This window comes from Gambusia affinis, linkage group LG18 (assembly GCF_019740435.1).
Source record: "Gambusia affinis linkage group LG18, SWU_Gaff_1.0, whole genome shotgun sequence".
NCBI classification, from domain to species: Eukaryota; Metazoa; Chordata; class Actinopteri; order Cyprinodontiformes; family Poeciliidae; genus Gambusia; species Gambusia affinis.
Genome location: NC_057885.1, coordinates 12,397,409 through 12,422,360, shown reverse-complemented (window position 1 = coordinate 12,422,360; position 24,952 = coordinate 12,397,409). Strand labels below are relative to the sequence as shown.

General features: G+C 38.8%; 1 protein-coding gene across 1 annotated transcript; it reads left to right on the top strand.

The window, feature by feature from the left end:
* On the top strand, positions 1 to 24,056 carry rell1 (RELT like 1). The gene is made up of 10 exons (XM_044096791.1): positions 1 to 262; positions 3,221 to 3,226; positions 5,106 to 5,317; positions 11,062 to 11,133; positions 13,919 to 13,973; positions 17,183 to 17,374; positions 18,048 to 18,171; positions 20,120 to 20,157; positions 20,237 to 20,560; positions 20,675 to 24,056. The coding sequence occupies exons 1-8, from the start codon at positions 240 to 242 to the stop codon at positions 20,135 to 20,137; spliced, it is 702 nt and encodes a 233-aa protein (XP_043952726.1). The 5' UTR covers positions 1 to 239; the 3' UTR covers positions 20,138 to 20,157; positions 20,237 to 20,560; positions 20,675 to 24,056.
* The last annotated feature ends 896 nt before the right edge of the window (positions 24,057 to 24,952 follow it).

Sequence of the window (24,952 nt, the reverse complement as noted above, 5' to 3'; positions counted from 1 at the left end):
TTTTAAATCAAACGAAAACCGAGTGGCGGGGGCGAACCCTCTCGCTCTGCTCGCGCTGTGCTTCTCTCTGTTGGAGGCGGTTCGAGTTTAAACAGGGCGTATCCTCTCAGTACAGAGCAGGAAACATGTTGGTGTGGGTAAGCGGTCCCTCCTTTGGTTGAGTTTGTCCAGAGTTTGGTTCCGAGAATACGTCCAACCGTCGCATCCCCGCCAGCCTAACGGCCAGCCTCGATCTTTTAATGGCTCATACTGTCACAAGTAAGTTTACACGATTTTCCGGTTTCGTGTGTGGATGAAACTCAGTCTAATGCTTGCACGGACAGTGATATTTGTCATGTATTTCCCTTAAACGTTTTCAAAACACTTTTGTTGTACTATCGTGTCTTTATGTTGACGTTACAACATATTTTGCTAGAAAAACCGGCGTGTAGTAAAGTTGCTCGAGTGTCGGTTTCACTTGTATGATGAGGAACACACATCTGACTCTCATTTTCATTGTTGATTGAAAATGTATAGACATTGTTCAGACTCTTAGCCCTCAAAATAAAACACATTTTAGTGTAACATTTTCTGCTGTTAATGTAGCACTTAAATAATAACATTAGTTCTAACTCTTACTGTAACGTCAGAGGATTTGCAACGATACTCCACTGGTGAAGTAGTTATTTCTCTCTCATTATACACCAATAGGATCCTTTTTTGGAAAAAACTGCAAAATTATTGACTCCAAACTAACTATTTTTGCAGTTTGGAGCTGTTTAGTTTTTAGAAAATCTGTTCGTGCTCAGTTTTTGGCAGCTGCACAGTCATTCATGCATTCAGCAAATACGCCAAACAGTAACATCAATATTTCCATTTGAAGCCCTGCTGCTTTTTGTTATCCAGTAGGATTGTAACTGAATATCTCTGTTCTGCAGTGTGCTTTCTGGAGTTCATTTTCCCTCCCCTTTTAACAATTTATTGTCCGAGAAAGGCCTGTAAAACTTGTGAGTCCAACTAAAGATGCATAAAACCCTTTAGACAGATTTATTTATTTATTTTATTGAAGAGGCCTAATTGGACCAAACATTTTTTTTAGGAAGAATAAAGTACTTATTATTGAGGTGGACCACAAATCCCAAATGAACTAACAAAATTATTTCACCACAGAGCAATTCAATTTAAACTTAAGATTTAAAAAAAAAAAATCATATTTACCTTTTTAAGACTAGTAATCACAGACTTTAAACTAATAATCAATCACTTCCTTGGTCCTAGACCCTAAACGTCATATAGATTATTGCAAGCATCATAATGAGGGATGAGGAAGAGTACTATTGAGGAAATGTGAATACAGCAGTATTTATAAAACATATCACAATTGCAGGATTTCTCAATATGGTTCATTACTCACAAATGCATATTTTGCTTGTGGGGGGAGGGACCATAACAAAATGGCAGAGAATGACTGGCTCAGACAATTTCCTAGAAGAACTACCTGCAAGACGTAAAGCCAGGGATTATTCTTAAAATGTTTTAAACCCTTCTAACAAGAGGCAAAAAAATCCCCCGTGTATTATGTGGGCGATGACTATGCTTTTTTTGTTTTTGTTTTTAATCAGGCCAAGCTTTGTTGCAGTAACTATACTTTTGCAATTTCCTGCGTGTTGGGACACAGAAAACCACAACAGAATGGAATCTTTTATCTTGTTCTAGTGCTGACCTTGATGTGTGTATGGCTACGGTCACACCAGTTTTTCTTTCCAACAACAGTTAATCTTCATTCTACGTCCAGTTTATGTATATCTTATAATTTATAGAGACCTTCATTGAGCTCAACCTCATTTAGCTGAATCTGATTTGTAAAAACGACATCATCTGGGGTAGAATAATGAAAAAGCCTCTTTAAAGGTAACAATAACTCTACCAGAGGTCGTGTTATGACTGGAGATCTCCGAAGAATCTAAACAATATTCATACCAAACTGACGATATACATCACGCCCTGGATCACAGTGGTGTCTGCATCGTGCTGTGGGGATCCTTCAGCCGGGACAATGAAGCTGGTTGGATTTGATGGGAAGATGAATAGAGCTAAATGGAGAGAAACGTATAAAGGCCGAAATCAATTGAAGCGTCTCACCAATGTAATGGTGCATATCATGTATTAGACTGGCCCAGTCAAAGTTCAGACCTAAATCCGATTAGTAGGTGGTAGAATTTAAAAAAATGTATATTTAGGTGCTCTCCATCCAGTCTTCTGGATGAACTTGAGCTGTTTTGCGAAGAAGAATGTGTTAAAAAAAAAAAAAGTTAATGGAGACATTTCCCAAAAGACCCACAGCTGGGGAAAAATTGCTTTTCGGAGCCTCTGTATTTGTCCGTCAACCAGCTTTCCTGTCACTGCTGAAGACAAGCGTCCACACAGAAGGATGCCACCAGCACTATTCTCACCGTGGGGATGGTGTGTTCGGGGTACAATGTCAGCTTTCCATCGCATAAAGTGTTTAAAAACAATGATTTTCCTCTAGCGTCACAATTAGACACTACTTTGTTTCAGTCCATCACGTAAAAATCCTAATAAAATGCTCCAAGATTTGTGGCTGTAACATCTGGAGCCTTTTAAGAGATGCAAGCACATTTAGAAGGCTCTGTAAATGGCTATAAATTAGGAGTGATGAATTTTTAACTTGACGCTGAACAGTTTGCTCTCTTCTACTGAAGGAGTACTAAACGCAGCAGCGATACTGAATGAAGCACAGAGGTTAATGTCTTTATGTCTTTGAGTCTCCCTTTTACTGTATGATCTCAGGTTGCTTGGTGTAGAGACAAACCTGTAAAAATTTTACAAAAGAATTGTGATATTCTCTGGCCACAGCCGTTATGAAACATGCAGCCTGCAGGATTGAGACATTTCTCAGATAACTGGCTGACGTTTTTGCATTAGTATTGGTGATTAACAGCTGATAAAAGAAGATTCTATTTAATTTTTTTTTTTTCATTTCATAAATTTTAAATTATGAAACCTGATAATGAATGCAGAGTTAAAAATGTGATGAAATCACCTTCTGATTAGTCTTTTAAGGAGTCTCATTATAGGAGAATATTTGACTTGTGTGGCTGGACGTTATATATTCTGGAAAGCAGAAAAATGAGTCAAATTAATCAGCACAACTGAAAAATTACGGAGTTGTACATCCTTTCATTTAATTTACGTAGCTCTTGGTTAATATTCTATGACTCGCCACCTGTCATCTTGATGCGGCTCAGTCATCTTTTTTTGTTTAGGCCGTCTCACAGGATCTAGGTTTATTTTGGCTTGGCTTTAAGTCCTCTGTAAATACCCCTCTCATCCAGTGTCCCATGTCTGTCATGGCTTTATTGCTCTATTTCGGGGGTGTCAAACTCCAGTCCTCGAGGGCCGCTGTCCTGCAGTTTTTAGATGCGCCACAAGTACAAAACATTGGAATGAAATGGCTTAATTGTATCGCCTTTTTGTGTAGATAAGTTCTCCAGAGCCTTGCTAATGACCTAATTATTCAATTCAGGTGTGGCCAGCAGAGGCTCATCTAAAAGTTGCAGGGCAGTGGCCCTCCAGGACTGGAGTTTGGCACCTGTGCAAACCGATCTGTGATTGTTGGGCACTTTAAGGGTCGTGTCTGAACAGCCTGCGTACTGTGAGCTACTCATTTCTTCACAAAAGCACACGGAGACATTTGGTCACAAGACGGTCAGTGAGCAGACAATGTTCAATGTGTTCAGTCTGATGCAGCAGGAGGCTGGGACAATGGTAGAGGCCACATGAGTGGGTAGTGGGACAGTATAACATCTAAATGTTGTGCTCTGGCACGTCTCAAATTAAATGCAGAGTCAGGATCTTGTAATTAGTGATTGATATTGGTCTGAATTGTGAGTGCCAACCTGGTCTTTTTATTCCCCCTGACCATGCCATCCATTGCTGGCTGACTGTAGATTGCAGACTATACTGTGATTACTGAACCTAAGAGCCAAAATATTCATCCTAATTTGTGGAATTTATTTCACAATGACATTTAAAGTTATCTTACCACCATTTTGGTTTGTTTGAATTTGTTTATGCCTATATGCAATGTGGCAAGTTAGGACAGAGATAATCTGAACATGCTAAATAAAGGAAGCAGACAATTTAGCGGTGTTCTGCTTGGGTTTGTTCGTAAAACAGGGTGGACCGATTAATCGACCGATTAGTCAGCCGATACTTGTGGAACCGATCTTATCCTACAATCCTATGTACCTCTTCAACGGTCTGAATATTAGCCACTGTCTCCCTTTGCGAGAGGATTGGCTGACAGACCCGCCGACTGTGCAATTTACAGCACTGCCTAATAAATGTAAAGTGTTTGTATTTTTTTACAGTCATTGTTCACTGTTTTTCAAAAAAATTGGAACATTCAAAGGGATACTTGGAGAAGCTTCAGGACTAAAAGTTTTTTTACTCTATCACATGCAGTTGAATCAAATGTTTGTGTTTGTCTTATAGAAAGCTAAATGTCAGAATAACGAGAATTACCCTTTCTCTGTAACATTAAGGACTTTACATACACTAAGGTTGCTATGCCTTTAAACCTCAGACATGCTGCTACCTTGCATGACATGATGGAAACGTCCAAATTGATCAAGACAATATATCAAAAAGATGCTAAAGTAACAAAACGTCAGCTAGGACGTTGAAGGGTTGGCGCTAATAGGTCTTCCAAATGGACAATGGCCCTAAGCGTCCAGCCAAATTAGTTACAAGATGGCCTCTAGACTAGGATGGCTACCATGAAGCTCTGATCTCAGTCCTGTTGAAAATCTGTGACCGGAAGCTCGACCCTTACAGATTAAAATCTTTTCTACATTTACTAAGACGATGTGTATAAACTCGTGAATTTACCGAAAGTAATAAAAGAAAAAATCCTTCCCTAACTCTGGTATTCAGCTAATAGAAATAGTTTTGGTAATCTTAACTGACCTAGATAACAAATTTATTCTGATGAATAATGTCTGTTGAGGGCCAAAGCTTGTCTTTTTATGAAGTACGTTTTAAATATGTGGTTTCAACTGTAGAAACATTCCTGCTTCATGTAAACTGGATTTGAGGCATACAGATATTGCTGGAGAGGGTGAAGGAGCTGGCTCAAACTATTTAACTTTTGCCTTAGTGCTGGCTTTCTTCTTTGTGGGCCTAACTGGAGTGGTGGTCTGCCACGTGCTAAAGAAGAAGGGCTACCGGTTCACCACCTCCCAGGCAGACGACGAAGACGACGACGATTATGACAATGTGTTTAAGGATGGTGAAGAGGAGCCTGAGCTACAAGGTAAGAGAGACGTTTGTGTATATGCACACAGCCTGTTTCGCTACGTAAACCAAACTGAACAAAAAAAAAACCGATTTTATAGCTTAAAAATACTGCTTCGTTTATGCCTTCTAAAAGCATGTCGGTGTCTTGTAGATTTTAGATGCATCGCTGCGTCAACACACGAGTCAAATAATTGGGTAACTAGCAGGACTCTGGAGAGTTTGACTGCACTGAGGTAACTCAGCCATTTGAGGCGTGTTGGACCAGGGATGCATCTAAAAGTTTCAAGTCACTGGACTTTTATTTGAGGATGCCTGGTGCAGAGTAGCTCTCTTACTGTACAAAGATCGACTGACTTCTATCACTGATTGATTCATCTCCAGTTTCATTCTTAGTGAGTTAATATGTTCAGTGTTGCAGTGCATAACGAAATGATTTTAATGGCCACTGTGGCTCAGACACAATCATTTTGATTAGATGACAGAAAGCCATGACCATTGTGTTCTCTGAGAAATACTGAAAACTAAGAAAAATTGAGTAGCCTTGGTGTAAAACTAACAGTTTCTCTAAATAAAATCAGTTTTTTCAGGCACTTTGACTCATTCCCTGTTGTCTGCATCATTCCTGTCTGAGCTTACTTGCGTTTTGAATCACTGATGTTTGAATAGATATCCGGCTACTGAATTTCTGAAACTTGTGTTGCTTTTGACATGAGTGGAGTTACTGACGTTTTGTTGTTGATCTGACTATACAGGCAGAGTAAAGTGGCGAACAAATACAGGGCATCATACATCACGGGTAGTGGCACGAGGTCTGAACAGCTTCAGTTTTTTTCTGTAATGCTTAGTTGGCTTTGATGGCCCTCTGTTAAAAGTAGTTTATATGAATAATTACCAAAGAGATTTTAGGATAGCAGTTACCTCTGTGGGCTAAGTTAACATCCTACGATTCATATTCACAAAGCTAAAAATATAGTCCTAATTCTTTATATGGTGACTTTGCTTCATTGATTTTTTTAAATTTTTTTTGCAACATTAATTACTTTGACATCCCTTGTCAAATTGCTGCATCATTGTGCTTTGTACCGCAGCAGGTTGCGTTACATTCCCTATGACACCTTTGCAGTGAAAACCAGTTTGACATTTACATTATTGGTAACCCAACACACTGGCTAACAATAATTAAGAATCAAATCTGTAGGCAGTTGGTGGAGGATTAAAACTACTCATAGAAAAAAAAAAAAGTAGTTCATTTGTATTGAACTATGGGACAGATGAATAGCAAAGGTGAAAAGGATTAGGATGCCGATAAGGTAATAATAAAGAGATGCACCAATTTTTGTAACCAATTGGATGCATTTTCTTAAACTTATGTTGAGCCAAAATCAATTGGCCAAAAATCCTTTTAAATGTGACGTGTGAGCGTTAGTGTTGACAGGTGTGGATGTTTAACCCCTTAACTGACAACCCTTGGATGCAAGTCAGTGGGTCCATGAGCACACCGGCATCCTCAAGACAGAGACTGAATGTGCAGGTGTTGTATAGTGTGAAGCAAAAAGCCAAACCAAATCAATTGACAAAGTGGACCAAGCCAAGATTGAGAACCAAAAACCCAGTTAAATGTGCAATGTGGGGCAAGCGAGAACAACTCAAAGATCTTAGTTGCAAGTAGGGTTTTAGTATAACCAGGAGCTTTAGCTCCAGCTTTTTATGGTTAGAGCCTTGAAGACGTTGAGCCAGACTCCTCCTACACATCAACAGACAAGCTGCATGTCCTCGCATGAAAAATGGAAAAGAAAGTCAAGATGGCAGGGAGTACAGGAGCTTGACATGTTACTCTGTAGCTGCTCTGAGTCTGCCTCGATTTCAAGTTGTAGGTTTTACAAGTTGAGGTTTCTACAAGAAAACCTTTGAGATCCCAGAATAATAGAAGACATGTTGCAGATATTTGTTTCATTAAATTTTTTTTTTAGAATGTCCGCCACTTGTAGACTGTTTTCCATCTAGCTAAAATGAGAATTTCTGCGTCTTTTGAGATGTATTTAAATCATTTGCCAGACTGCTATGCTGCTAAAATCTTAAGGTCTTGGACTGATCTGTGGATCTCACTGTGGTTTTGATTCTCACTTTAACAGTCAAGAACCTACCAAACTACAGATATGAGGTTTAAACATGGCAACCTTCCTTTAAAATTACTAAGTAATTATGTTCCAAGTATGTTTAATGGGGAAACACCACTGTGGGATTTAAATTTTTAGATAGGAATAAATCTGTGTGTGTCTTAATATAGTCTTCTTCAAAAGTTACAATTCATGTTTTGCAAAGAAATCTGATATAATTTATCTATTGTAAATAAGAGCTGCCTCTTATTTGTAATGGATTTCTTTCCAGTATTGGTAAAATTGCTATGAAATCTCAACATGTCTTAATATGCTGGAAAAAGGTCGGAATGTATTTTTGGTTTTATAATTTTTTTTTTTCACTTTAACCACTTCAGTTCAAAGTACAACAAGACATTAAACTTCTTTAACTTCAAGTATTAAACCTGTGATGTAGTTTACCAGTAGGTGCCTCTAATTAGCTGTTCTTCATTATTTTGTCTTGTGCATTATGTTTCATTTCTTGCCGCCATCTATAATCTGCCCATTATGCCAAAACCTGTTGATCAATAAGCGCATTATTCCTAACGGTGACAGAAATATAATAATGTTATTACTTCCGATGAAGTGCTAGAACAGTCATATATTCAATGTTGTTTTTTACGAAGCACACTTATTAAGCAGCAAGATGCATTTTAATCCGGGCTATTCCTTTTCCTTTTAACTTTCTTTACAAACTGAATATTAGCTTAGCCGTTCTGTTTTTTTTTTGTTTTTTTTGCTCTGTATCTGCTCTCAAATTGTACTATAGCAGTTCATGTTGGAGTTCTAAAAGTACACGGTGCGGTATGTGTTTTTACTTTTTTTTTTTTTAGCCCTAGTTTCCAAACGAGTCATAGGTTTGCATGCATGAGGTTTTCTTTTTCACTTCCCAGTCATGTGATGGAGACGAGCAGGGTCAGAAATGAAGCAACAAGGGTGCTGGATGCTTTGGTCTTTTCTCAACTACCCTCAAGCTTCAATTACGTTCGTGAAACTGACGCAAATTAGAGGTTCCACATGTAGATCATAATGAGATTTTATGTCAAATGTCTGGAGGTGGTGAATTAGTTGCAATTAGTTGAACTGCTATTGAAGGGATTTTTAATTTATTTTTTGTTGTGAGCACTCTGTCTAAATTTAGTCTTTCTCTTCTGTTGGAGGTGTGAAATAAAAAGAAGGTGCGTCTGTTCCTTTAAGGTACGAAACCAGGAAGGCTGTCTGCAGTTGCATTACTCATACTCCGACTTTCCCGTGGGAGTGTTCAGTGAGGTAGAGGGAGAGAAAAAAAAAAAAAAACTCTTTACCAAACGGTGTTAAATTACAGAGTTCTAGATCTTGCGTAGATCTGCCTCGATTCAAAAAGAAACGCAATCTGCTGTACATCGGTAAAGAAAAACAAGTCTTTCCTTCCCCCTTTACTTCTAGTAAAGCAAAAGGAACTAAACTCTCAGTAGTTGGGTATGTGTGGGCTTCATCACAGATGTGAGGCAAGTGGTAGGAAGGAGTCAGTTTTGACACAACTTTGAGATCCTGTGCTGGTTCTTCTCACTGGCCCATTTTCCTGTTGAAGGCATTTCTGTACAATGAAGCTCTGGACATAAAAATCTGTAAATGGTGTCTGTTCTGCTGTAGTTCCAGTGGATTTCTCTCGGCATACCTGCCATCTTTGTTGGAAAGCCCCACCTTCTTCATGACATATTGAAACAGACATGTGGCTTTTGTCTTCAGCTGATCCTGTCCCACAGTTTTGGTGCCTTTCTTCTGTTCCACCACACGCCTCCTTTGAAAAACGCATCTTTTGCGAACAATGCAGATTCCTGGCAAGGATTGCGTCACACCAAGGAATGCCTAGGAAATTGGTGATAAGAACTCAGGAAAATGAGAGGAAGTATTCAAGAATGGAATCCTGGAAATACGAGTCAAGGAGAACTAATATTTAAGGGCTGCTTCATCTGATCACTGACTCAGTGTAGAAAATACACAAAATTTGTCATCTATCTGATAGCATGATGACATTTATAGATGCCATCAATACTTTTATTGCATGTCTGCTGCTTACATGTCCTTCCATAAAGTTATACACTATGTTTTATCATTGATGGAGCAATAAATTGAGGTGCACCACTGCATTTTTAGGAGTGGGACTAAGCATGGACTGTTATAGTTTCATAATAGCGTTAGGTTATCAAAGTGTTTGCTCAAATATTCACAAAAGAAAATCCAGCCGTCTTTTGTGACCAGAAAATTTATATAAAAAAATATAAAATTGACTACTATGGTTATAATTATTTATTGCAGTTTCCTTTTTTCAAACATAGCATAATAAAAATGGAGTGGGGTGTAGGGGTGAAGAGGAACACAGTTTGTGTGACTCTATCTTGATCCAGCCAATGAAAACGCTAATCTCTGCACCACTTCCTCTGGCAGCCATTAACCAACCTAATTCTTGTCAAAGCAGCCGGAACTTGTAATGAGCAAGAAGGCCTACTGGTTGTAGCTATGGCTTCATCATCTCTTTTTTTCAGATGGCTTCTTATATTTAATGTAAATATGCAGAAACATAGAGCATCTTAACAGAAAATTTAAGAGAATAGAACAAAATATTTCCTCTGCATTTTTTTCTTTCTTTCGCATAGAGTCCGTAAAGACGTCCTTTTCCTGTTGAGGATTTCTTTGGCATAGTCGGTGCTTTCCTGACTATCCCAAGTATTTTGAGAAGAGCCAGTCTCACAGATGTCTCTGTATTTTACCCCACAACATATTTGAACATGTGCATTTTGGAATGGATGAAATTGTCATTAGATTATGAAGGTTATATCTTTATATTCTTTCACAACATTCTGTTATTAGCCATGTGCTGCTATAACCCTGAGGACAAAACTGAAACAACAGAAGAACATAACTGTTTTTTTCCCTCCTACAGCTAAAATATATTCACTGTTACCGGTAGTTACTAGATTTTAAATACTATTTTGGTCTCTGTATTGTAACACAATTATGACATGCTAATATAGGTGGGCTAATTACTAATTATTCAGGCTACATAATTGGATAGCTACTAATCGCACTGCCTTAATCTTTTCCATCATGATCTATTGTAGGTTTATAATTTTATGCATCTTAGTTTGTTTTTCTGGGAAATGTAGGAAAAGCACAGGTATCTTCAGCCACCTCACTTTCCATGTGCAGCAACAAGTGGAAAAGAGGAGGCTTGCATCATTCTATGCTCCAAGCAGCTGGGAAAACCTCTAGGACCTTTTCTGGCACCCTAAAGTACTTGAAACTATAGCAACAACATGATTGAAAACGGGTGGTTTTAAAACTGTAAAAAAAAGAAGTGAAACCATAACCATATTCTAGTATAGACTAGAATACCAGAAACTGAGATGATGATATTGGTGAAAGGAGTGCTGATCAGACAAATTTCACAAAGTAATGTTGGTTTATAATGTTGACATATTCACTTACTCTCTCTCTTCTTTCCACTTTTGGCTGGAATATTTTTTGTCTTTTATTATATATTAGCTGTTTTTATTTCTTGTCTTCTTCTTCTTTTTTTTCTTTTTTTTTTTAAATGATCAGATTCTCAAATCTCTAATTTTCTCTCTACATGTTCTGCTAGAGCGGCATGAGACCGTGAGTGAAAACGAAGACACAGTTGGACATATTATCCAATGCATCATGAAAAATGAAGGTATGTGTCCCTCTTCTTTACACTATGCAAAAAATGTCACCTCTACTGGGTGTTTGCTTTACAGACTAGCAGTTATGGGTTCAGATAACTTGACAGCAGGTGGCCTAACTAAATTTATTACATATTCAAAAGATGGATTAATGCCCGTGGCAAGCTTCATGAGCAGCATCATATGTTTGTCTGTATTAAGATTTTTGTCATTATATCCTATGCTTCGAATCCTACTTTGATTAAATCAATTCATCAAATCCAAAACAATAAACATGTGCTGTGGCTGGCTACATATGGGTGCTGTTTTGTTGTAAATCAGTGTTCAAACACAGCCTGACATGCGTTTCAAAACTGCAGTTTTTATTTTAGGGCCAAAAGACAATTACAAAGCTGCCCTTCTATTACCTGTAGGGGATTAAAGTATTAATGTCCCAACAAGATCTTGAGAAACTCATCCATGCGTGTTTCTTTAGTCGATTGCTGCAATAGTCTCCTCACAGGTCTGTCTAAAACCCAGAACACTGCTGCTCGTGTTTTCACTGAAACCAGGAAGATGCAGCTCATCACCCTAAAGTCCTTCCTCTGGCTCCCCATGTAGTTTTGCTTAGCATCAAAATACATTCAAGACCTGTTATTATATCAACTTTCCAGACCACTCATCTTCTGGTTCAAGCCTACTCTGCATTATTTGAGAAATTACATCATAAACTGTTGTCTGGCTTTCAAGTTGTTTTTCTAAAAATGTTTAAAACAAATTTTTATTTTCCTTTTAATCACATGAAAAAGAATGTCCCTGCTGCTGAAAATGTACTATAAAATAAATTGCCCTGAACTCCAAACTTTTCTCTGTCTCAGTGACTAACATAACGTGTGACCCAGACAGCGGTTATTGTAGTCCCGAGTTTTACGTTGACTTTAGTGCTTTCACAAAATGACTCATCAGGTCCACGAGTGCTGGACTCCTTTAACGGTGACTCATTGTCTCGTTGTCCACATACGGGGAAACTGTTCACTCTTTGACACAGTAGCGTATGAATACATGGACTATTTTTAAAAACTTCACACACTGCGAGGCTTTGTTTTTTGTATTATTAAAGGAAGCGGAAAGTTGACACTATTTATATCCACAACACATTTATGGTATCCAAATCAAAGGGAAATGCTGCCCTCTACAGGCAATTCCTTTATACACACACACAGCTCTCATAACTCAATTCATATTAGATTCTTCAGCTCTCTTAGTTCATCATCTTCAATTACATTCTCGTGTTGCATCTTTAGTTGGTTCAAGCAGCAGGCTTTAACATTGAGCTTCTTGCTTTAGTGCAAATATGTGAGTGAGCCATCATAGCAATCAGTGGTCTCTGAAGCTTATAAAACAGATGCTCCACCTACTCCAGGTGAGTTGCTCCTCTGTCTCTCGTTGCCTTTTTCTCTACCACACATTGATTCATTAGTGTGAGGCATGAATTTTGGAAGTTTCTTACGCTTTGATTATGTATAGGAGAATACATAGTGCAGTGAAACCCCTTATGGATTTCTTTCTTTTTTTTTTTTTTGTTGTTTCAGGCCATGGAGCGGGATTTAATATCAGACAAAATAAGCTGATTTGAATTATTTATGTATTATCAAAACAACCTCGCTCTATATAAAAAGTAATTGCTCCCTATACCTAATATCTTACTGCCATTTAACATTTGAGAAAACCGGCAGTGAGTTAATGGTGTGTTTATTCCATACTTGAATCCACATCAAAATTGGATTCAAGTATGGGCTTTGACTAGACCACTAGTCAAAGCCTATTGGCTTTGATTAGTGAAACTAGTTAAAATGTTAGTGTTTTGGGGGTCAATCAGAGTGTGCTTGAACTTGAGTCAAAATCTGATGACTGGACATTTCCTTTCATTCTCTGGTAGAAAGTAGATTTCATGGTTGGTCCAGGTCCTGAAGCAGCAGAACAGACCATCACTCTACCACCATGATTGACTGTAGGAGATTCCTTTGCTTTTCATTTTATCCCAGATGATTTTTTTTCTCACCTTGATAAGTTATGCTTTGTATATAACAGATTTGTAATAGATGCACAAGGGCTATTTTTATTTTAAGTGCTTTCCTAACTAGTTTTACCTTTCTTTTTTTTTCCTGTTTTGTTTCATTGATACAATTCGCAAATAAAAAATAAATCCTTTTTCTGTTTCTTTTAAAAGCCCCCAAGTGACCTTAAATTGTACTTTTATGCTGCTACAGCTACCCCTCCCACCACTGACTAACCAAACAAAACAGTTTTATGACAGGAGGATGGTTCACAGAGAAGATGAAGGCCAGTACTTTGAGTTAGACGTCACTACAGATTTTCATAAACTCTTACCAAGTCATATCTTATTTGTCCAATCTCTCTTTAAGCTTTTGGTTCAAAGATGATGTTGCATGCTTATAAATGTGGTGTACACATCAAGGCCCGGCAGGTTGAAATGTGTGCCTAGGACCAAGTTGTGTAAATCTAAATCTGAGATGTCGGCTCTACCAGTAAGAACTTAAGGGCTATTTTTGGTCTGAATTGTGTGAAATTGAAATGTTATTTCCCAGAGCTGATTTTTTTTTAATTTATTTATTTTTTTGCTTTCCACAAAAGTCTTTTTTTTTTTTTCTTTTTTTCTTTTTTTTTTTTTACATCATGACTGCCATTTTCTGTTTTAATACTTTTACTTTTTGAAGAAGCCATTGAAGATACTGTACCACTCTGCGTCGGACATGTTCCATCTGTCTTCACATGACTGTCTGTGTTCCTCCTCAGCAAACTCTGATGCTCTGAACGCCATGGTTCACCACACCAGCATTGATTCAGACATGTAAGTATATCATGTTTACAAAAAAATCAATCATATTTTATTTTATTTTTTTAAATCCTAAAGGCTGAGGTTTCTTGCTTTAAGTAGACTCCTCCACCAGGTGGCACTGTATGTCTCCTTTTAAACCTCTCTAATTCGACCATCACATTTTTATGAGCAGCACAGGAATTCTCAAAGTAATTGGGCCACATTTATTTTCTTGATTCTTTTCCAGATTGGCTGAGTTTGATAGAGGCCAAGCAGCCTGAGAATATTCCCAAAATGCCGTAGTGTCCCACAGCAGTGCATTGTGGGATTATTAAACCATGTATGCAGCTGTTCTGGCTGGGTTTCTAGCCAGAATGCATTGTGGGACTGGGAATTTAAATAGATAAAAAGGAGAACAAAATTAACATTTTAAAGGGCCTTAAACATCTGCAGCATCTCTTACTTTAGACATAGTGGATTAATGAAATATAGATTTAATTGGGATTTGATACACTAAAAATGATTATTTTTAAAGTAGCAGTTTTTTTTAAAATAACTTTTTTCTTTTACTAAGAAATCACAGTTAAATGTTTATGTACATGGATTTGTGGCTGCAAATTTGTATTCGTTATTTGCTTCCTTCGGATTATTAAAATAATTTAAAAGTATCCAATATTCATGCTCTGATCTAGACCTTTATTGGGGTCATTCTGACATCGGCATTTTAAATAAAAAGCTTTCTGCTTGTTAGTACAAGATGATCCTTAATTATAAGAAGAGGAGCTGATGGGAAGAGATGACTCAGATCGAACATTTTTTGGTCGTCTTTTTGATATCTGTAAATGCAATATACATAGAAGTAATACAAGAGAAGAAGGGAAATGAGGAAAATGGACACACTGGAAGAAGACATGATGGTGACAGTAGAAGCTGTAAAATGAATTACGGGAGTATATTCCCCCCGCACACACACACACCCCATCTGTCCTCTGCTTTTATCTTCCTTTCATATTGCTGTAGAGGAAACCTGTTTTAGAGGAAAAAGGTTTTCTTTGATTGAGTGAATAAATGGCGGGAGCGTTAGCCCTGCAAAACTCCCGAGGTCCCACTCATTCATCACCATTTTCTCCGCCAAGCTACTTTCATGCGTTTTGCCTTCTTCAGTTCTCCCTCCAGCTATCTTGATTCACATATTTTCAGTCCTTGCTCTCCCATTCACTTGCTTCCTACTGTCCAAATTGCTCTCCATAGTGGCCCCTTCCTTCTCTGGCTGTTACAATCCATATCGTTCTGTTTCTCTCTGCCAGGTCGGGCAGCCTTCCAACGGATCACTTAGAGGTGGTGGACAGGGGGGAGGGGTTTTGGTTGGGGTTGATTTATAGGATACACAGGCGTTGGGTGATGGACAGAAAAACAGAGACTTGGAAGAAGAGGAAAAGAGGGATGGAGGGAAACCACAAGCAGGAGAGTGACTGTAGTGTGGCCAGGCTGTGCTATCTTCCTTCCCACATTTGCTTCTTAACTTTCCTTCCCCAGCTGCCTGCATCCGTCAGCCTCCGTCAGCTTTCACCTCATCATATCCTTTTTTTTTTTTTCTCCTGTGGAGGTATACATCCTAACCATACATCTGCACAAAAAAATATTTTCAATGCACTAGTTTTGTAGGATTGTAGGCAGACCTATAAAATGAGGGTATGTCCTTTAGTAAACGAAAATCATTTATTTTAGTTTAAAGAAAACATTTCTTTAAGCAATAATGCAAAAATGTCTGCCAGCTATGTGGATTACAAAGCATCCTATCCAGTCTAGTCTAGTGTTTCTTGGGCTTTTCTTCCAGATGTAGCTTGTAGCGCCGTGAACTGCGGAGGCTCATCACCACGTGTTGTGATAAAAAGAATTTGACTGAAGTTCTCAAGTTTTTAGGGAAACCTATTCTCAGTTTAGTGTGTGTGTGTGTGTATATATGAATTGAGGGCATACTTTTGACTTCTAACAAGTTGCATTATGTAACCAGGTATTTGCGTAAAACGATCTGTCCCTCGCCCTTTTTATGTTTTTGCAATAAAAAAAAAAAAAAAAGCCAATAAACCTAATTCAGCAAATCCTGCCAAGCATGTTCGCCTCCTTTTTCTCCAGCCCTTCAGTGTTTGTTGTAGAGTCTCCGCATTAGTAACAAACCATCTCCGCATTGCTTATTTTCATCAGGCTGCTCTGTTTCTTCCACAGTAGTGTGCAAACAATACAAACCGCTGCTCTCCAGGGTCATAAAAGACAACAACATGTAGGAGAACAAAAAGATGAGAGACATGGCCTTAATTAGCTCCTCTTTCTGGAATGCAGAGATAAATTTTAAATTGAAAAGAAAAAAAATTGAAGAGGGGAAAAAAAAAAAAAACTACATATGTCACGATACAGTTTGTGCTGCTGCAAAGAGAAACTTGCCTCTTTTTTTTATTTTTTTTTTAATTTTTTTTTTGCCTTAAATAAAATCAATAAGGGCTGGTTCTCAGGGAGCTTGTCAGTAATTGCTTAGAGGTATGAAATATTAATGTGTCATTCAGCGGCGATGGGTTTTAATAGAGGAAGCGCCGCTCTACTGAATAAGCTTTAATTTTCTCTGTAAGACTGATTTGAAAGCAAGTTGTTGGATAGTTTGGGAAATTTCTCAATGTGTCAGTGTTTTCCTGTCATTAAGCATTTGCGGTATCTGTAATGAAAATTGATCTCTTTTTAATAATTATTGTTCCGGGAGGCTGGACTAAAGTGTCACCACTGACGGGTTTGAAATGCCGTGCTGGTCGGCGTGTCAAATATATTTGCTTTGCTGTGCGTTGGTCCACGCAAGGCGTCTAAAATGACAATATCTTGACTATTCAAGTATGAATTACCATAGCAACCGCTGCATGTCCTCATCGATCTCCTGGTTCTCTTGAATGCATCACTCAATCCTCCCCTCCGCCCGCCTAAGCTAAATTTCTAGAGTGTGCCGGTTGTTTACCAGGTGAGGAAACCTTTATAAATGTAAACTGTTCACGGAGAGTTTTCAATGTCAAATGTTTGACTAATAGACAGGAAAGCGGCACGGAATCAAAGAGTGGCGATAAGGAAGAGGCCTTTAAACAAATGGGACGTTTCACTGCAATATAAATCATGAACTGTGATAAATTCCCGAAATACCAGGATGTTGGTTTAGTTTGAAGTATGTGCACTTCCTTTATAAATCCTTGCTCTCTGTTTTTCAGTACAGCGTCCCCACCGCTCACCCCCATATCACCGGTGTCTCCTCGAGGAGCAGCCAAGCTTTCGTTCAGCGAGCCGTATACCAGCGGCGGCGGGAGCGGCGGCGAGAACAAATTGCCGCTGACGAAGAGGCCCTCGCAACGAAAGTCAACGAGGCGCCGTCCTAGTCAAGTCACGGTCCTCTCTGTGGGCAGGTGGGTAAACTCCTCAACTCCTAAAAGAACTCATTAAGTGATGGATTTTCTTAAAACATAAAACTGCCTACTTGCCTTTATCCAAAATCAGAATATTGCACATTTCGATTAATATTAATTCATGTACAAAAAGTGCATCTTAGCTAATTTTTTCTGTAGCCTACAGTTGAAGATAAATGATGGGCTTTCAACATGTTTACTTCTAAAAATTGAACATAACTGAAGTTTTGGCGTATCTCTTGACCTTGATGTGGTGTGGTCAGAAACACGTCGCATACGTTTTAATAATACACTTGTAGATTTGGTGATAAACCATCGTTTTCCAATCATCTTTGACAGAAGTGTAAAGTTGCATATTGGCTTTGTAAGAACTAATGGTTGAAGCGTCAAGATTGGGATTCTTTCTCTAATAGATGGAAGTAGTTGTGACTGCAGAGTCTGTCGTGCATTTTCTGTCGGATTACTAACAGGTTACAAAATCAACAGGAATTCCGTTCTGTGTTGCTTTGACCCTTCTGATCAAATCATTTTCGTTCGTAAACTTTAAGAGACTGTGCTCTTTGAAAGCCTTTAGTGTGAAGTGAGTGCTGAAGCTGGGTTCTGATGACATTCTCATTTAGGCCACAAACTCTGCGCAAGTCTCGGCAAACTTTAACGTTCTTTTCTCCTTCAGGTTCCGTGTGACCAAGTGCGATAAATCAGGAAAGGATCGAGCCACTGTGGACTCTGAAAGCAGCTACCAGTCGGCGTTGGCGGACGTCCCCAGCAACAGCAAAGGCCTGACACATTCCATTAAGGTCGGTTCCGTTGGAAGCTTTATCCGTCTCTGTTAAACTCTGTCGTGCATCTCTTCTTCCAATATCGTGTGTAAAAGGTAGAACTCTCTACATTTAATTTCAGTACAGTCATTATATCTTAGAGTAAATAAATAAATACAACTGATTAAATAGAGCGAATGGCCTCAACTACAGTCAGAACAATAACTGAAAAGTTTAAATGATTCTAGCAAGCAAGGCGTGATTATGGATCCATGTTTATCTGCTCTTCACACCCCATCGGGAGGAAGGTGGAGAAGGTAAAAAAAATCTTGGGATTACCATGTCTCTATACACGAAATCTGTTTTTTGCGAGGAAAAAGAACTAGTGGCAAATTTATTAAGAGAAGATGCCAGGACAGGTCTGGAGCATAGAGCTTGTTATGTGCTTGGGGCACATTATAATTATTTTTGCTTATTTTTTTTCTTTCTAGATTGTTTTGTACTCACTTTAGTTGAATGACTTTTAATATGCTTTGGAGTTTGGATAATTCCTTTTTGTTAATTAACTTGGTCTCGTTAATTTGTGGTGCTGTTGGACCGCCTGTAAAGAGGCTGCGTTTCGACATGTTTGGACTCGGGCTCCACCACCATCACTCCTGAGGATGCGTCCTGACACGGCGCGTCCCCAGTAGCTGTCGGCCGCAGCTGACGTCTCCCGCCTGCCACGCGGTATTTTTGTTAGCTGTTGTTTGTTTGCCGTTTTTCGTTGTGATTTTGGCCCGGTGGGACCGGTGGTCCTGTTTTCGATTCTTTTTTGCCATTAAGTCCGGTACTAGTAGGGGCTTCGACGGCCCTGTATAGGGTTGGCCCCCAATGTACCGTTTTGTTATTTTTGATCAGCTCACCAGGTCCAACTTTCTGTTGGTACTTTTGGGATTTTTTTTTTTTTTTTGGACACGGAGAACTGAGGATATTTAATTATCAAAGCACCTGAACCAAAAGAAAAGTTCAAGAAAGTTTTAAAATAAAATCCCTTTTTTTTTTTTTTTTTGAACCCTCAGTTTTGCCCACAGGTCCTCAAACATGTTGTGCCCCTGTTGGACGTAACAGAGCTGTTCTGGAGATTTTTCTGATAGTTTAATTATGATTATTTATCTGTGATGGAAACACTTGTGGAATAACCCCCAGAAATTCAGCTTTTATGTTGCAAAGTAACACATCAGGGGTAGAAATGGTCAGCTCTACCCACAGTAATTGATGCTGTGTGAGATGTATAAAATAAAAAGGCATGTTGCATCCATCCATCCATCTTCTTCCGCTTATCCGGGGTTGGGTCGCGGGGCTAGCATTTATTTATTTACCATTTATTTCCTTAATTGGTTTAGTTTTGACTATGCCATTTTGAAGAGTGGCGTTGTGCTACCTGATGTAAACAATGTACTGTGAGGTCGGTAATCAGGTTTCCCCAGCACTCTGATCAACCAATAAATTTGTGAGAACAATTAAAAGGTTGGATTTTTCCACATGTTTCGGTTTGATGATGTGCCGCTGCAGTAAATTTAGGGGATTTTTACTCCTCCTCGCTCGGTTTGTAGAGGGAACTGTAAGCGCTTTGTCCAGGTGTGACGTAGTTCAGATATGTAAAACGGCTGTGCTGTTGAGCAGGACCTCAGTGTTTGTTTCTGTCCTTTAGTTTAATCCGGACGCGGAGAGCTTCTAATCTGAGAGGCACCGTATGAGGATTTAGAACAACCTGATTTAGATCCATCTGACTGAATCAACACCTTGACCAAATTTGTTTTAGCGGGAGGGGGGGGAAACGTTGTGCTCACTAACATCCGTGTTTGCTCAGTTCCTTACCGTAAGCCCTGCTGTTAACTTTTAGCTTTGTCATGCTGATGTTGTAGAGGAAAAAGGCAAAATTTCCAGGATGAGAAATAAAATGTGCAAAATGACAGAAATATTATGGAATTTTTTTTTCTAACAGGAAGAGACAGAAGACTGAGAGGAGTGATGGAAATTCAGGTAACTTAGTCTAGTCTTTTCTTCTCCTTTTTTTTTGCATATTTTCAGCATGTTAATGTGCAACAACTTTCCCTCCTAGTTTTCCACATGGACAGCAGGACCAATATCTCGGCACTTTAGATTTCTTTTTTTCTTCATACTTCGGAGGGACGAACAGATCCAGAAGGGGTCTTGTCCTATTACTGCTCCACCGGTAGTGGAATCTGCTGCTGAGAACCTGCTGGACAAAAGAGGAAGAACATTTGCATGTTTTTTTTTTTTGTTTTTTTTTTCCCCCCCTTCCTGCAGAAGAGTTCCAGCAGTGCCTGGCTCAACGGCGAGACAGCAGCCTGATGCTAAGAGCCGAGTTTGAGCCAGGGCTTTCAGCAACTATGGCAACACATCAAAGTGCTCCATGACGGATGTATGTATATATGTTTTTATATGTAGAATAATAAAATATAGCATTGTTGTGTGTTGTATCAATTGAAATTATAAAAGATACCTAGAAGCAGACAGAGCTCTTGTTCTAAAACAGGAAGCTGGAGGAAAGTGATGCAGTTCCAGGAGATCCACCGGGTCAGCGCCACGAGGGATATATCATCTCCTGTAAAACCGTTACATGACCTCAAAGTGCTTTTTACCATTTTTCATCAAGGTTTTAGTTGTTTTTTTTATTTTTTTTTTTATCTAATTATATTGTTTTTTTTTTGTGTTCTGTCTTGTCTCAATAAAGAACTGTAAGTCAAACTAGAGGAAAAATTGCACTTCCTTCAAAAATGCAGTGTGAATGCCATAAGCTGAATATTTTTGGTGTAAATAGAAATGGGCAGAAGCAACAGAATAAAGCAAAAGGCCTGCAAAATGCTACTAGAGTAACTGTACAAGAGTGAAAACATCCATTCGATGGAAAAGTCCCACCCAGAATATTAGAAATTTGAGTAGAACACAGTTTACTAAGGTCACAACCATTTATTAGCTAAAATTAGCTAAAGAGGTAAAGCTAGATGAAATACCAACAGCCTCTACATTAGAACTAGCATCTTGACCTAGAGTAACATACTCCATGCAGTGTGGGGGAAAAACATAAATGTAATGAACAGAAACAGTTTGCACTATTCTTTCAAAGCAAAAATATAGGTGAGTATAGATGGTAAGAACAATTATTTTTAGTTCTACCGCAGAGTGGCACATATGTTGAAATTAGCTAAAGCTTATGGTTCATGGTAATGGTTGTGGAGCGCTAGCATGTTTCGTAACATTAAGTTGTTCCATCTGTATAACAAAAGCTAATGTTAAATTAAATGCTGTCAATAACCTGCTATCATTAGCACGTTCTCTAAGATTGACTAAATTTAGTAGGTTTTCATGAAATGTAGTCGAAATAATTTTAGCTATTGTTTTAGCCCTCGTGCTGTCACTCACATGTTGAATATGCAAATTCATGCAATATGTGAATAGAAATGTTTTGGCTAAAAGTATGAGAAGCAAATCTTTATTTGCCGAAATGCTAACATTAGCAAGAGAACCATCACTACAATACTGACAATGTGCTCCTTACAAGCATGGAAACTATAGTTTGTAAGCTAAAATGCTACCTGAACAGGTAATTTTTAGTTTGGCCAACATTAATTCACTCTATTAAGTTAAGACATTTGCTTTTGGGTAAAATAGCTTAAAAGCAAGGGTTGTAAGTCTACAAGCTGTCAGTAGCGTTTTAACTAGCAACTTTCAATATGCTAGAATTAAGCCTTCATATAAAAATCGACTAATATGCTAATTTAAAATTAGGGTTACTTTTACCCCAAGTCTCTGGGACAGTCTTCCTTTGACCCAGAGATCTCTGGACTTCCAACAGTCATTTTTAAATTTGCCTTTTCCTTATGAAACACTTATTTATATTTTTAAAAGTGCAATAGACGCAACTTTACTTGGTCTAAAGTATTAGCTCATATACAAATAGTGTTGGAAGGAGGGTCAAAATTAGGGTTTTAAGGAGTCATCACTCCATCATAAAAAAATTAAACATACAAAATAAATCTTGAAAAGCCAACATAGATTCGAAATTGTTGCCCATGTGATGTTCTGACAGGAACTGTAAGTGTGTTTAGTAGTGATTATTAGTCACCAGAGAAGATCTATTTGTGAACCATAAAAGTAAAAAAAACAACAACTTTTCTACCTTTAACTGTGATAAGAAACCATCTGAGTCATAATTTAAGAAGTGAGTCATCACTCAGACTACCATTTTCTTGCATATTTCTCTCTGTAAATGTCACTTCACTTTGCCTCGTGTTTAACGCACACGTTCAGGATGGGTTTATCCATCTTAAATCTGTGGACAAAGAAGATAATAAAAATAACACCCCAAAAAACACTGCAAAGAGGCAACGTTATTCAGGATCTGTGTCCATTCACCTGCAGGCTACCTTTTCTCTCTGATCTGATGGAGCCATCCATCTTCATCTTCCATTCCGTCTCATTTCACCCTCCACCTTCCCCACCCTCGGAGGGACTCCTCTCTTTCCCTCTCCTGCTTCGTGCTCTAATGAAAAGATGATTTGTCTTACTCATCTCGAGTAAGCCGACCTTCAGCTCTCGACCATGTTATTTCCAGATAATAGAGATGAGGTGTGTTTGGAGCACAAGACGGAGGATTAACAAGCCTTGACTTTTTTTTTTTTTTTCCTCTTTTGTTTTTTTGTTCCGTCTCCGTTGACCTTCTGAGGCTTGTCGGGCTCACCCACGCAACGAGCTCATGTTCTCAGAAAAGGACGCGGGCTTTAAGACCGAAGGATAAACACAGTGAGGAGAAAGCAGTTTATTTGGGTCGTTATTTGACTAAATTATTAACAACACGGTGGATTGACTTTCATGGTGGTTGACGGGGACGTTTTTGTTGTTGTTGTTTTTAGTCAGAAAGGTCACAGAAGGTGACGCCATGGCTGTAGATTCAAACGTCCTGTTGAAACACACTACGTTTGGTTGCAGGGTGTTGAAGCTGTCAGAAAGCTGCTTTGGACGACAGCGTGGAACATGAGAAAAGCAGCAGAGGAGGCAGCGGCAAATATTGACTCCCGATACACGCGTGTGTTTGCTTTAGCTCGCACCGGGACATGGAACCAAAGGGCGTCCGCCTCTTCTGAGTGCGGTCTGTGAGACCACAGCGGAACAAATCCCTCCATTAGGCATATAAAAGTGTACAGGTACAGCTCTGATCCGTCTTCTGCAGGACTTCACAGGCTGTAAATTTATCCCAGGCGCTGAATTATTCAGACCTGCAGGCCACAGGTTCCCATGACGATGCCAGGCTGATCGCCCGCATCCTGTCTCTGATTGTGGCTGGTTGGAAGGACGACTGGAGAGGGACCAGTCCAAGCACCTATTGTCTTCCGTCCAACTTACCATCCTTTCTTACCATGGTGTTTTATCCTCCCATCCTTTCGTCTTGCCATTCTTTCTTCCATGCTTCCTTTTAATCCTTCCATTCTTCCTTCCTTCCTTTTATCTTGTCATCCTTCCTTTCAACTACCCTCTTTCATTCCTTCTTCCTTTTTTTAATCCTTCCATTTTTTTCTTTCATCCATCCTTCTTGCCATTTTCCTTTCATTCTTCCATATTTTTTTATCTTGCCATCCTGTTATGTTTCTTCTCATAACTTAACAATATAGACTCAACAGAACCTCAGTGGGACGTGACTTAGTTTATTAGACATTTTTCCCCAAGAACATAGTGAGATCAATGCGCTGATACCACATTTGGTATTCTTCCACATAGAACACAAAATAGTGCCATTGAATAATGTATTGTTTTATCACATACATAACAAATCTCTCCTTTCAACCATCATTCCTTTCCTTCATCCTTCCTTCCTTTCATGTTACCATCCTTTCTTTCCACCTTAATGTTTTTTCTTTCATCCTTTCCATTCTTTCTTTCATCCTTAGCAACTCCTGCATTTATTCTGGGATTTCTGCTATTATGAGTTTGGAAAAGTCTGTATTTTGTTTTTCATAAATGTGTAGGAACCCTGTCTGACTGAAAGGGACACTCTCTCTTCTATCGGGAATTTAGGAAAACAGAAAGGAAGGTGATTTACCTCTGACCCAAAGCAGATCAGCGACCTTCTGAAGTGACTGACCCGGATTCCTCTTCACCCAAAACTGCTCTCCGGTCTCTCAGAGTCCTGTGAGAAGGCAGCAGTCACTGTTTTGACCAGAAACAATAACTTTCACCTTGATGTTGAAACGGCAAACATTACATGGAATAATAACCTTTTAGGAGAAAATCCCTAATACGGTTTCTAGGGAGACGGCCTAATCTTTAACTATGGTGAAACATTAGCCAGTCTCTGATGATGTTGGTTCTGTTCCAACAAGAGGAAGTCTATTTTGAGCCCTACCTTGAAGTGTTTAAACAGTGAGCAAGTACATTAGTGATAATAGGGGGAGATTAAACAAAACTTGACAAAAATCAACTTAGTTAAGCTTCTATAAATAGGTACAATCAATCAATATTTGAGCCCCTATCTGAAAACCCTTAGAATTACCTACCTTAATAGTTTAAACACCAAGTATACCTAATTGTGCATGAATATGCACTTTGGAAACAGTTTTAGCACTACTGCAGAACAAGCTAACGTCCGCAGTCTTCCTTCCCTCCGCTCCTTCGGGCACAGCCAATCACCGTCAAGGAAAATGAACGGTGCTCCTTGATTGGCTGCTTGGGAAATGGCATCCAATAGCGTGTGTAATAGTATTATATGCAGGTTTTCGCTCACTATTCCAGGTTGAATTGGTTTCAGTTCATTTATTTT